Raw genomic sequence first — 15,193 nt, forward strand, 5'->3', positions numbered from 1 at the left:
TCCATCAGTCCTATCACCTTTTCTACCTTACTTCTCCTGCTGCACACATCCACATGTCCCCTTTTACTCAGCCTAGACCTTCTGGCACATTGTTAGAATTATTCCTTTGAATATACTCTCAACTCCTGTCTCTTTCCCTTTCTATCTTGCATGGCAAAATCCCAACCCTGATGATCTCCTACTCTCTGTCTCTTCCTGCCACATACCCAGACAGTTGAACCTAGGTAGAGAAATACGGAAACAGTTTAACTGATAGTCTTAGTCTGTTTTGTGCTGCTGTAACAGAATACCATAGTCTGAGTAATTTACAAAGAAAATAAACTGATTTCACACAGTATAGCTACAAAGTCCAAAATAAAGCTGCCAGCATCTGGTAAGGGCTTTCATACTGCATGGTCTCATGGCGGAAGGCAGAAGGGCAAGAGAGTAAGAAAGTAAGAGCTTGAAATCACAGCTGTGACCCCCACTGCTTTTTTTTTTTTTTTGGTACTGGGGATTGAACCCAGGGGCACTTAACTTCTGAGCTACATCTTCAGCCCATTTTATTTTTTATTTTGAGACAGAGTCACACTGAATTACTGAGGCTATCATCAAACTTGCAATCCTCTTGCCTCAACCTCCCAAGTTGCTGGAATTACAGGAGCCCCACCATGTCCATCAACTCATCTGTGAGAGTGGAGCCTTCATGACCTAAATACCTTCCATTAGGCTCCACATCCCAGGATTTGGTGCATAGGAGATTAAGGTTCCAACACACACTTTTTTTTTTCAATTTAAAATAATGCTTTATTTCCAGTAAAATAAGCTGTAAAAATATATACAGTTTTTTTTTAAATTACAGGTTATACAATATGTATTGTATGATCCCACTTTTAATAAAGAGTATGATAATTTAGTACATATTTGTGTGCAAAGGAAAGAGCTGGCAAGAATAATCATCAATCTGCCTTAAAGAGGGGAATATATGAAAATATTAAAAATGTTGTGACATTCTCAATTTATATAATTCTGACAAGTTAAAATTATTTTTCAAAATGCATATGCTTCTGTTGTAAATCTTTAAAAAAACCTTAAAAATATAAGTTAAAAATTGTAACTTAATTAACAGAATGTCATTTTACTTACAATTCAGAAAAATGCCACAAGGGCAGGTGAAATGACTATGAATCCTTGAAAATGTAGTTTGAAAAGTGTTTCTCTATGTCAATTGGTAAGATGGGTGTTTGAAAGTACTTGTATTTCTGTTCTATTGAACAAATATCTAAGACCAAACAACAAACTTGGTCAAAAGTTCTATTAAAAGAAAAATGCAAATATGTTATTGAGAAAAGAGTCTTTGAGAAAGGAATTAAGCAGAAGAAATCACTTTAAAATGAAAACAAGATTGGTTATCACTTAGCACAGGCAGAATGACCCTCCCTTCATAGGTTCCACCATACTTTGGAAACATGAAACGTGCCCTTCACACACAAATCCTTAAGGCTGGAGATTGAAACCTGGGCCACTGGAGAAAGTTAGAGAAATATCACTGGGAGTACAAGGTCAGGCCCCTTACTTTCCTCCATAAAGACTACACTGAACTCACAAGAAATTTTTCAGTGTTCCTCCTTATCCTCCTCCTCCTTTTTTCTTTCTTTTTCTTTTTCTTTTTTTGCTTTTATAGGTTTTATTTAGAATTGGGTGGGTCTACCTGAAAGCTATCATTAAAGATATAGGTTTTTCTTAAGAACCACCATTTGACCCAGTTATCCCACTCCTTGGTATATACCCAAAGGACTTAAAATCAGCATACTACAGTGATGCAGCCACATCCATGTTTATAGCAGCTCAACTCACAATAGCTAAACTGTGGAAACAACCTAGACGCTCTTCAATAGAAGAATGGATAAAGAAACTGTGGCATATATATACACAATGGAATATTACTCTGAATTAAAATACAATAAAATCATGGCATTTGCAGGTAAATGGATGGAGTTGGAGAATATCATGCTAAGTGAAGTAAGCCAATCCCCCCAAACCAAAGGCTGAATGTTCTCTCTGATATGTGGATGCTAACACATAATAAGGGGAGGGGTAGAAGGAAGAATAGAATTGGAAGGGGAATCAAGGGAAAGAAGGGAGAAGGAAATAGAATAGATAGTAGAATGAATCAGACATAACATTCCTATGTTCATTTATGAATACACCACCAGTAAAATTCCACATCATGTACAACCACAAGAATGGGATCCTAAGTTATACTCTGTGTATGTGTAATATGTCAAAATACACTGTTCTGTCATGTATATCTAAATAGAGCAAATAAAAAGCAAAACAAAACGAACAAAAAGATCCAATAGGGCTTCCAGATCCCATATCTGTAGAAGATGTTTTTTTGTACTTTTAACTTTGATACTTGTTAAAATGGAATTCCAATACAAGCTTTTTTGGGGACAGATTCAAACCATACCACTGACCTAGGCTAAATTCATGACCATTAGCTTCAAGTGGGTCCATGGAGCTGCTCAGAATCACACCTCAGTCCCCAGGTCTGAATTCCCCCACTTTCCTAGATAACTAGCTCACACCTCCTCCATCCTTAAAGCTTTACCACTTCTTTCTCCAATCTCAAACTTACTGATGATCTTATCTACAACTAGACTGGACTCCCAAATGCTCCTTCCACCATGTCCACCCACCTTCCCCCTCTGTGCCCAATATTCTTCCTTCCCTCTCTCCCTGTGATTGGTTTCTGTGCTCTTCAGAATAAACGCTCCAGGTGTGCATTGGATCCTTGCGTTCTAGCCTACTCAAGAACTTTTTTCCCCCATCCTACATTCCATCACTGACTTCTCTACAGGACAATTCCCTCCTATATGACCACAATATCATTATATTTTTTTTTCAAGTGAGGGGACCTGCTTTATCTTAAGAGGCCCCATGAGCTGCAGACACCCTGACTTTCCCAGCTTGTGTTGGACTGTTACCAGGACTCCATCCCAGCAGCATGCCAGCCATGGCAGGGTGAGTGTGTGGCCAAGATGCCAGACAGATGGGGCAGGCAAGTTGGGTGGGGCTGCCAATATTGTGCACCCCAGTGAAGAGATGACACCTCATAAATCTAGCTGGCCCAGAGTCCATGTGGTCTGTTTATTAATACTGCCTTGTCTTCACATGATGGTGGTGGAGTGATGATAAATGTGGCAAGCTGCCTTCCAAGGTCATTTTGTCATAAGAGGAGTGTCCTTTTTTCACCACCTGCAACATTCTTATTTATGCCAAGAGCTATGAACCTCAGACCAAGAGAGTTTTCTTCCTGGAAAAACATACTTTTCCTCCAGATTACAGACACATTGGCCATCATCCCTTCACTCCCCTCTCCACTGCCAAAGATTCTCCCAGAGAATGAGCCCGTTCAACCTCCAGTCTTCCCAATACGTGGGGTCCAGTTGGAATATTCAGACCACCCAGAAAAGTAAGTATCTTCTAACACTTGTTTGTGATTCTAACAAAACCAGGGTTGACATCAGTCACAGTAGCTCTTAAGAGCCCTCCTTCCGCAGGAAAGATGATGGAATGTGATGGACATTATTACCCTAGGTACATGTATGACTGCACATATGGTGCAACGCTACATCATGTACAACCAGAGAAATGAAAAGTTGTGCTGCAACTGGGTACATGAATCAAAATGCATTCTGCCATCATATAAACCTAACTAAAATAAATAAATAATTTTTTTTAAAAAAAGAGCCCTCCTTCAAAAAAGACAGCTTGGCCCACTTACTTATCTGTCACAGCCTGCATGAACTCATCCAGCAAGTCATCGTACTCCTTCCCACGCACACGTTGGTGTTTCAGGCCGATGTAAAGAGGGTCTCTGAGCAGCTCCTGGAACAGACAGCACTCATTTACTTACTTGCTCCCACTGTTCCTGATTTACTATTATTATTATTATTATTATTATTGGTTCTTTTGGGGGGATGGTACTGGAGATTGAACTCAGGGGCAACAACTGAGCTCCATCCCCAGGCCTTTTTTGTATTTTATTTAGAGACAGTGTCTCACTGAGTTATTATTGTTTTTAAAATAAGTGTTTAAGTTGAGTAGGAAGGAGAAAGTAGGTGGAAGGAGAAGAGAGAATCCTTCCACCCACACCAAGGGGTCAATTCTGGAAGGGCCTGCAGGCCAAGCCACTGACAGAAGGTGGACTCCCAAATGGTCCCCACTTTAGGAACAAACGATGCTTTGAACAAGGCAACCTCTCAGACACAGTCCTCTAACCCTGACTGTAGGCTCTGGGTTTATTTCAGGATTTCTCAACAGTACCACTATTGGCATCTTGGCTTGGATAATTCTTTTTTAAAAAAATATTTATTTTTTAGTTGTAGTTAGATACAATACCTTTATTTTATTTATTTATTTTTATGTGGCCTCACATGTGCAAAGCGAGTACTCTACCACCCCAGCCCCAGGCTTGGATAATTCTTTAGTACAAGGGCTGATTGACCAATATCTTTGGCTTCTAGCCAGTAGAAGCCAGCAGCATCCCCAGTCATGACAATGAAATATGTCTTCAGAAATTGCCAAAGGTCTTCTTGGAGGTGAAACTGCTACTAGTTGAGAATCATTGTAGCTGACTTTAGGCAGCGTCTTGTATTGAAGTTTTGGGCCTCATCCAAAGCTCCTGATTGGACTTAGAAAATCATTGATTTATTGATTCATTCATTTATTCATTCCTTCCTTCAATGAAATCTTACCTACCACATGCCTCACACATGGAATACAAATATAGAATGATACAACCAGAAATGTCAACTCAAGAAAGATGCTCACCTTAAGCCCTAGCCTGTGACCACTCTGCCATTTGCAGTTCTTGCCGTCAAAGCAGTCACATGCTGTTGGGTCATTTGCTGTGTCTACACTGGTCTGAATGACCTCTCCCACTGGAGTTTTCACCTTTTCTATCCCCTACGAATTGGAAACTCATTCATGCATGGTATGTTTTATTTATTTATTTGGATTTTTATAGAAGTTTTATATGTAAGAGCCAAAAATCTGGAAAAACAATCTTAAATGTCCTTTAAAGGTGAATGGTTAAACAAATTGGCACATACATTTTATAGAATATACTACTCATAAAATTATTGGAACAAACTACCGATACATAACAACACCTGCACTAATCTCAAGAGAATCATGTGTGTGAAAGAAAGCTAATTCCAAAAGGCTACATCCTACAAAACTCCATCTATAGAACATTCTTGAAATGACAAACTTATAGAGATGGAGAATAGGTCAGTAGTTTCAGAGGTTGGGGAGAGAAAGGAAGGAATGTGGGCTTGGTTATAGAAGGACAGCATGAAATATCCCTGCGAGGATCTGCTCTGTATATATACTGCTGTGATGGTGCAGGAATCTACACATGTCACAAAACTACATGGAACTAAACACACACACACACACACACACACACACACATACACGAATGTAAAACTGGTGAGATCTGAATAAAGTCTATAGATTGTGTCAAGGTCAATTTCCTGGTGGTGATATTGTACAGAGCTATGTAAGATGTTAATATTGGGAGAACTGGATAAAGGGTATACAGGATCTCTCTTATTCTTTTATTCACATGCTGAAACAGCATGTTAATCCACATTATTTCAAAATACAAAGTTCAAAACTAAACAAAGAACTTCATTAAAATGTTTGCAACTTCATATAATAAAGATGACACACTTATTGATCTTCTACTACTGCTGATGAGGGGCCCCCAGAGGGGTTTGGAGGTGAGTGAGAAATGGTTGCTGCCTTCAGGGTGCTCAGTCTATTGCAGGTAAACTAACTCTACTGCAGGGTAGGGAGACAGTGTTTGGAACAAAGTGAGGCACATGGAAGCACAGAGGAGTGCGGTAATTTTCCTTGGCTGTTGGATGTGGGGTTGTGTTACAGAGAAAATTGTCAGGCCCTGAAAGACTGGCAGGTTTCAGCAGGTGGGCTGGGCCCTCTAGGCAGAGATGTTGGCACAAAGAAAGGTTGGGGGCTGGAGCATAAGAATAAAGAAAGTACCTGGTGTGTTTGGGGAATGTGAAGTAATTCCATGAATTATGGTCTTCTGAAATTACCTATTTTTGTATTTGGATCACCAAAAATAAGAGTCCAGGACAGGAGGACAGGAGTTGTTTTATCTTCCTCTCTATCTGAGCAGCTACTGCAGGATGCAAAGATAAGGATGACACCTTACTACCCTCAAGGGGCTTAGTGTAGAGTTTCACCTTACCATCCACAAGCTGTGAGACTTTGGGCAAAGCATGTGACCTCTTTGAGCCTCCTTCTCATCTGCCAAGTAGGGATGAAATACTAGCTGCAGAGGATGGTTGTGATGATTGAGTAAAATAACACCAAAGAGCTTTGTGAATTATAACACATACTATGAAATAATGGCAGCAGTTGCAGCTTTCATAGTGCTTCCTATGTACCATGTTCTGTCTAGAGCAATTAGCAGCCTAAAGTCATGGCAGCCATTGGAAAAGTGAAGCTCACAGGTGAATCTGCTGAAGGGAGGGTATTTGGTATCAACCTTAAGCTGCTCAATGACTGGTCACTGTGCAGGGCTGGGATGGGCCATTCCTGCCCACCTGAGATTCCCCTGAGGCAGTCTTTGCTTGGGGACTTTCCATTGGCCAGACTTCCTCTCCCTGGGCTGCACTGCAGTCAGAACTGTTCTTACTCAATTCTAGATCCTTCCTTCTCTCCTTTCATAGGAGTCTGACCTGTTTAGTAGTCTGAAGAGCCTGCCCATCTCCTATGACTTTGGAAGCCCTCCCACTTTACTTTTGTTTTCTCTAGGAATTTCTTACAAAGGATCTGAGAGACAGGTCTCATTACTTTCTTTCATGTTACAAATGCAGCAGCACGATACAGAGTGGTTAAGCAACTTGCCCTAAACCTTGAACTAGTAAGGGCAAGAGTCAAGATTCAAACCCTGAGTCCATGGTCTCAACATGCAGCCATGCTTCTTTGGTGGCTTTTTAGTACATCAACAAAGATTGACTTACAAGTTTTTAAACCCACTGCTCTCCTTCTGTCCTGTTTTGATGTCTTTGGAGGAGGTGGTGGGGAAAGGTGCAGGGACAGAAAATAACAGGAAATATTTGCCTTTACAATCCTTCATCCCCAGTTCTGGGTCCATATAATCTGTGGGTTTAGCACTTTGTTAGGGAATCACAGGTCTGCAGTTAGAAAGTGGATCCTCATCTCCTTCTCTCATTCTCTTTGTTCTCTGGATTGATCCTTGAAACTGTTAGGGCTCTTTCTTGTTAGGTGTGTGTGTGTGTGTGTGTGTGTGTGTGTGTGTGTGTGTGTATAGTGGGGAACAAATAAAAGGTTGAAGGTGGGACATATTTGGTGCTCACCTTCCACATGCCTCTTTCAAAGCAACCATCTAAAGGACTCTTAGTAAACACCTAGTGAGGAGGAATGATAAAGTAAATGATGGTGTAACAACTCCATGGACAGCTGGGCAGTCATTAAAATGGGTTTTTAGACTTTGCAGCCCCCCGGACAAATGTGGATGAGACTATTTAAAGGGAAAAAGCACAATACAAGACTGCCCAAATCATACAGGTATCATGATTATAACTATCTAAAAACACATCCACACAGGCACATGTAGAACCTAGAAAGACAAACACAGAAATCATTGAAAATAGTGCAACTCCTGGTATTTGCAGAAAATATTCATGTTTTGAGTTCATGTAAAGATTAGAAGGATCCATGGTAAGTTATAACTTGTAATATTTCCAAGTCACAGATTTGAATCATGATGCCGCAGGGAGCATAAAATGAATTTCTCAGTGCCAAATATGCAGTTTTTGGGGTGAGTCAAATTCTCCAGGGGCATGAAAGAATTTTTTGATTTTTCAAAGGTTTCTCATTATATCTCAGTGAAGATCAAAGCTCAATCATGAGCCAGGCACTATGAAGCCTGTAATCCCAGTGACTTGGGAGGCTGAGGCAGGAGGATCTCAAGTTCAAAGCCAGCCTCAGCAACTTAGTGAGACCCTGTCTCAAAATAAAAAAATAAAAAGGACAGGGATATAGGTCAATGGTTAAGTGCCTCTGGGTTCAATCCCTGGTACCAAAAAGAAAAAAAAAGTCAACCACAATGAGATACTATTGAGATATGAGTGGCTCTAAAAAGGTTTTCTAAAAGTCTTTATATTTATTTTTGTAATAAAATGTTCTCTGCCTCAAATACTTCAAAACTGACCTCCAAAATGGAAACAATATCATTATTGAGATGACACTAATATTATAAATATGCATCTATATTTATATATACATATATATACTAATATATATATGTACATATATATTATATATATTTTGAAGTATATGTACATATATACATATATGTATATATTAATATATATTATGTATACTAGATGACACCAATATTATATACTAGATGACATATATGTATATATATTAGTATATAGAAATATATATATATATATATATATATATATATATATATATGTTTGTGTAGAGCTTTCAAGTAACTTACTTATTTGAACCTTCTAACCTTCTAATAGTCTGACCTATTCTTATCTCTGTTTCACACACAAGAAACTTGGAGTTCAAGGGTTAAAATAAACTGCCCAATTCATAGAGCCAGAAGGTGGCTAAGCTGACTGGAAGCCTTACTCTAAAGGGGTCTCATGGTAGTGCCTGCTCCTCCCCATCACTTGATGTTATGGGGATCATGGAACTAGGCAGCAGCTCCTTGCCCATTGTTGGGTTTTCTTGAAGAGCTCAGTAGTGGCTGTAAAGGTCCAGGGGTGCAGGTTTTCACATCCTATAGACCAGGATGGGGATCAGAGAAAGCTGGGATAGAACCAAGGGAAAATCCACATCCTCACTGCCAAGTAGCTGATGTCCTCCAGCAGGAGGTGAGCATGGCTTTTCCAAACAGCAGTGAGTGGAGCTCCCTGATGACTTGGCATTTTCCCTGTTCTCACCAACTGATTTGGACACAAGAATGATTGTAGCAGTGAGGTGTAGGAGTATTTACTAGCTTGGACCCATCTTTGCAGTCCTCCCCTCCCCTGACCTCCTCATGTAAGCATTTGGAAGAGAAGTTTTGAGCATGCATTATTGCCAAGTAAAATACAGGATACCCAGGTAAATTTGAATTTCACATGGGAAATAATTGAAATTTTTTTTTTGGTTTATGTCTCAAGTATTGCATGGAACATATGTATGCTAAAATTATTATTGTTTATCTGGAATTTTAGTATAACTGAAGTCCTGTATTTTTTATTTGTTAAATTTGATAACCCTACCAATAGAGGGTGAAGGAATCTTAGTTAGGAGACTATCTAGCAGAGAAAAGGTGCTGCTGGTCCTGGTGGTTTTTATCTCAAGGTACTCCTTCTGGGTAGCTCAGTATGGAGTGAAGGTATTTGGGCTTTGGATTGGATAGACTTGAGTTTCAATTCATGCTCTTTCATTTAATTAGCTCTGTGACTTTGGGCAAAATGTTTACCTTCTCTCTGCTTTCTTTTTCTTCTCTGTTATAAAGGCACAATAATGCCTGTCACCCATAATGCAAGTTCTTTGAGAAAAGAGTCCATCCTTCTTCATGTGTATCTCCCCAGAGATTTGTCCAGTGCCAGCAAATGGGTAAAGCTTTTAAAAAATATTTATTGGTAATAATTGAATGAGTCCCAGGGCTGGGTTAAGAAGATGCTAAATGAAGAAGTGAGAAGGTCTTAGAAATCACTTTATCCAGCTTCCCCCAAATGAATTTCTGAGTCTTGGAAAGGTTAAATGAACTGTCCAAGGTCACAAAATATTGTCAGGAACAACAGAGAAGAAACCATGATTTCTGGACAAAGAAAGGTTACCAGGGTTGGATCATTCCGAGCTCTGGTGTCCAGAAGCGTTCCCTTCCAACTGTTATTAACTGAATATTTTCTCTCTCTTAGATAGTTACCAAGTTCCCTTTGGAACTAAATGAATCAATGATTATAATTTTTAGGTGAGGGCATTTTCCAAAGCAGGTGAACCAGAATTCCTCCTCTGTCATAGGAGTTAGAGGGTTGAATATGCCCTTTGGGCTGTTTGCCTAGCTCTGCCTTCCTGAGGTTTTTCTTGGAGACAGAATGACATAGAAAAAAAAATTGTTTCTTTCTCTTCACTGGACATATCTCTGAGTGTTGGATTTAAGTTGGAAGTAAGATGCACTTCCTGGTCTAGAAAATATTTATGATGCATAGCAACAGGTACACCAAGTTGTTTTGCAGAGCATCTGTGGTTCTGGGAGGTCGTGGGGCTGGGTTTATGCTGTGGGCATAACTCCCTTCCCTTAGGTTAGAAGTTATGCCTACTGCTAATTTCCTGGGAAGCTCAGTGAAGCCCAGGAGTAAGTTACAAAGATCCCAGGAAGTACATTTTCATTGGTCATGTGTGTTCAGAGAGAGAGAGAGAAAGAGCTCTCTGATGGCTCTGTGTGGTGAATGCCGAATGTTTATTAGTGGCAGTGATCATAGTCTTGCAACACCCAGCTTATCTGCTGACCCTATGCTCCTGTAGCAATCCACTCAGCCTCTAATGCATGGTTAGGAGGCTCTGCTCATGGTCTGCTCCTGTGTCTGTCTCTTGTAGTAGACATGTCTATTTATGAGTTCCGGAGTTCCATATAGCATCTCCTTGTGTGAATTTATAGAGGCCCAAGACTTCAGCTAGGAGAAGATCTCCAAGGCTCAGGGGCATCATGGTAAAGCCAAGTCCCAGGGTGTTGCCCTGAAGAACCTTGGCTTGGAGAAGGAGGAGCACAGGGCTGGGAGCCAGTCCTTGGGGGAGCCATTTCACTCTGGGTCTCTTTTCCTATGTAAAATGAGGGAAGGGAGTTGTATCAGATAGTGTTTTAGATCCTTCATGGACAATGTGACCATCATGTATTTTGTTTCATTTACAAATAGCTGACACTGAAAGGGGCTCCTTTCCCTTGCCCCCTTGAAACTGATCCATGGGATGTCCACTTTTTATGGGATCACGGCTCCAAATGTTTATTTTTCCAAATCTCCTTGCTGTTGGCAGGTAAAAGTGACTCTGTTTCAGCGCTGTAGACAGCAGATGTTTTCCTTCAACAGGAAACCTGGAGGGGTGTTTTCTTTGACTCTGATTAAAGCTCCCATTGCCTCAGGAGTTTAATAGACATACACACAGATGGTCTAGTTATTCTGACACTAAAACTTACAATAGCATCTTCCCTGCCCTGATGTGACAGATAAAAGTCGCAAGGCCAACCCTCTCTCTTCTATAGCTTGGTCTTTCTCTGAGCAAGATATGTATTCAAGGCTTCTGGGGAGAAAATCTTGTAAAAAAATTCTTTTTTAAAAGGAAGTGGAGTATGGGAGCTGATGTAATAAATCCATTTGAAGAGCTAATCACTATCTTCCTAAACTTGGTAATTATGCAACTCTGAATTCTTGTGTTCTGAGCAAAGCTCTCGGGGAGAGAAGCCAACTCGGAGTAGATATAATACATGACCCATGAAAATAATCAATTAGGTGACAGTGTTGAACTCTGACAACTAGAATATTCCATCCAGGTCCGGCTGCCATTTATCTCCATCATGCCTAGGAGAGAGCCTGACACCTACTAAACACTCAATAAACGTTTACTAAATAAGTAAAGAGAGAGAGTGTTCATAAAATAATCTTAATTGAAAAAATTAGAACAAAATCACAGGTACATTATGATTGCAACTAGATAATAAGTATATCTATGCAGATATTGGAAGGGCACATGAATGCAGCTTGTGGGAGAAATGCCATTTCTTTTTTCTTTGAAAAAATTGAATAATGTTCTAAAATTAGTAACAAAAATTAAAAAAAAAATAGTAATACAAATTCTAAAAGTCAAGAGATTATCTTTATTTATAAAGCAACAGAAACCCAGGCAGTATGGTATGGGAAGAGGAACATAGGCTCTAGTTAGAATTCTAGTCTTGTGACTTCAAGTGTCTTTTGAGCAAATTAAACTCTACAGGCCTCAGGTTCCTCACCTGGAAAAAGAGGGTAGATGACAGATGCTCTGCTCATGGGGTTATTGTAAGACTTAAATTGGGTATAAAGGTATGGTCTCTGATTATGACAGGCTTCTTGTTTCTGGTGGGTTTGTTACAAGTTGGGGGTCAGCCTTGAACTTCAACACACTGTTGCTGGGTGCTGAACCTTCAACAGCAAAGAATCCCAATACATCTGCTGGAGCTAACCAACACCTAGGTCCTCAGTGCTCTGGGAGGGGATCAGGTCTCCAGACATACTGTGACTTACCTGGCTCATCAGTTTTACCAGGATCAGGGTCCTGGCTTCTCAGTCCAGTCCGTTTCCCATGCCCCTTGCCCTCCCTCTTCTCATCCCACCTCCATGATTTCCCAGCTCTTAAGCAAGGTCTGCCGGATACTCCCTTCTTTGATGGTATCTGTGGATAAAACCTGATGAAGCATTGTTCTTTCCAGGAGCTACAGTGCTCATTCATGTTTAGAAATGGGAACATGATTTCTAGAGAAGCAAAGTCTCTCTCTGAAGAGAGATCACTGAAGAAAGCATATGTGTTACCTTTTTTTTTTTTTTTTTGACAATATGAATCAAGAATCTAAAAAGTGACAATTTTATTTGCCACAACATTTTGTTTCTAGAAATTTATCCTAAGAGAAAAGAATCACAGATGGGGACAAAGACTGACATGAAAAAAAATGGGTATCAGCACAACTTATCTCTGCAGAAAACCTAGGAATTAAGTAAATATTCAACTGTGGGGGGATTTCTTACATAAAGATATATAAGTCAGCTTTTCAAGTGACATTGTAGAATAGTGATTAATGACCTGAGAGAAAACTCTTTACATGCTTTAAGCTTCAAAAGGGAAGATACAAAAACTCTACCTGCAATATAACCTCAAATTTGGTTTTATAAGTGCTTTTAGGGAAAAAAAAAAGACTGGAAGGAAATATACCAAAAAATCTAAAAAATGATTAGCACTGATCATATGACTCATATTTCATTTTCTAATGCTTTTCTGTATTTTAATTTTAATTAATTAATTAATTAATATAATTTATTCATAGTACTGGGAATTGCACAGGCTAGGGGAATGTTCTACCATTAAGCCACCCTGCCTCAGCCCTTTGTAGTTTTTAAATTTTGAGTCAGGGTCTTGCTAAGTGCCCAGGGTCCTCCTGACTTAGGGTCCTCCTGACTCAACACACTGTTGCTGGGTCCTGAGTAGCTGCAATTATAAGTGTGCATCACCCCATCCCACTGGATTTTAATTTTAAAAGATGAATATGCACTAGTCTCAGTCTTGGTAATAAATGTCTCTGATGAGGAATTGTTGGGTGCCTTTTTCTTGTTTTCTGATACAGACATAGGGCTGAGAATCATAGACATGTACAAATACCATGTCCTACTGTGCCCCGAGCAGACAAATGCTTGGTGGGGTTTGAGCTCCTTCAATCCCAAACCACCAGGAATCCTGTGGGTAAACCTCATCCACAGCTTGGCTCAGTTTCTTTCACTGGTTTGCTTGCAGAACACTCATTTGCCTGGTTCAGGCATTTCAACCCTTGGAGATGGTGCTTTGAATTTTAATCCTTCTACCGAGGCAGCTTAATTTGAAAATGCTGAAAACCACACCTACTTTCAACTCCATGGGCTGCTCTCTCAACCAATAGGTTAGAGAGTGGCCTCATGGGGAATACAAAGGGTAGGATCATGGAAGTAAGGGATGAAAGAAACCCAAGCAGAGCACAGAAGTCTTCACAGAGGTAGAGGAAGGAGCAAAGGGACCCAGAAGTGGGAGAGGGCTGAGAGAAGTGGAGTGGGTAATTAGGGAGGAGGAAGTTCCTCCACTCCACAACTGTGTAGGGGAAGGGTTCTGGTCAAGGGAGGGGATGTGAAAGAAATGGCCCATTGCTATGTAGATAGAATCACCCTGCAAAGGCACCCCCCCCCATCCACCTTCTGTGCCCTTCTGGCCCCCAAGCTCCTGGCCCAGACAGCCCGTTACCTCGTTGTTGGTGCCGACGTCCAGCAGGACTGGGAGACACTGCTGTGGGTTCACCCCTCCACACGCGGTGTACAGGGCCAGCTTGCCCACAGGGATGCCCATGCCGTAGCAGCCCAGGTCTCCCAAGCCCAGTATGCGTTCTCCATCAGTCACTACCACAGCCTGAAAAACACAGCAGGTGCCATCAATCAGGGCCAGAGCCTCCTGTGACAAAGTGCTCATTTCCATGCCCCAGCATGTCAGGCTTGACAACTGCATGCCTGCTGACTTTGCAGGGGCTGAAACTGGAATAAGGCCTCATTCAACTGCAGGTGGCTGTTCCTTTCTGTCAGGCTGATGAGAAATCCCACTGAAGCGAAATGACAGAAAGACACCTGCCCTGCATTCTGAGGTTTGGGGTGGGGGCTTCAGAAACAGCTGGAGGGAAACCACATCTAGTCACTCTCCCTCAAAGAAACTAAACAGATGCTCTCAGCCTGAGACTTGGTGGGGGAGGGCGAGAAAGGGAGGGAAGGACATAAGGAAAGGAGAAAATGAAAAACAAGTGTTCAGCTGCTGCTGCAGTTCTGGGTTTAGAGACCAATGTAAGTGCTCCCTGGCCTGCTCCTGGGCTCTGATAAATCTGATTTGCAAAGAACAGAGCTCCTTGTTATGTCTCCTAGGATCACTGTTTCACATGAAACCAGGAAGATATGGAGCTGTATTGGGATTACCTTTTGTGTTTTGCAAACACATGGACCTGGGGGAGGTCCATGTATTAGTGCAGGTTCAAGGTTCCATACTATAAATTAACAGATGAGGATGAAACTGATAGTGATGATAAATATTATTATATGATTAGAATGGATGTTCTTTTGTTTGTTCACTTAACACATATTTATGAAACATGTACTTTGCCTAAGATACTGTGCCATGTTCTGGGGGAAGGAGCTTCAGTTTGCTCATCTACAAAAACAAGTATGTATGAACTCAGCCTTTAAAGAATTATAGGGCTGAAGGAGAGATGGAATGTGGATGTTAACAATGATGACTTTGGGAGGGAGTCCTGAGTGCACCAGACCAGCACAAAGGGCTGCAGAGTTTAAAAGATGGGAGATTTACCCCTCATAGATAAGGATTTTGTGGG

General features: G+C 40.8%; 1 protein-coding gene across 4 annotated transcripts in view; it reads right to left on the minus strand.

Moving 5' to 3' along the window:
• Positions 1–15,193, minus strand: part of Me3 (malic enzyme 3) — a 206,074-nt gene that overhangs the window by 45,682 nt on the left and 145,199 nt on the right. For all 4 annotated transcript variants that reach the window (XM_071616580.1, XM_071616581.1, XM_071616579.1 and 1 more), the window contains 2 exons: positions 14,068–14,229; positions 3,770–3,873 (listed from right to left, as the gene is read on the minus strand). In XM_071616580.1, the coding sequence (XP_071472681.1) occupies positions 3,770–3,873; positions 14,068–14,229 (266 nt within the window). The remainder of the gene's footprint in view (positions 1–3,769; positions 3,874–14,067; positions 14,230–15,193) is intronic.

Source organism: Marmota flaviventris, chromosome 9 (genome assembly GCF_047511675.1).
Source record: "Marmota flaviventris isolate mMarFla1 chromosome 9, mMarFla1.hap1, whole genome shotgun sequence".
NCBI lineage: Eukaryota > Metazoa > Chordata > Mammalia > Rodentia > Sciuridae > Marmota > Marmota flaviventris.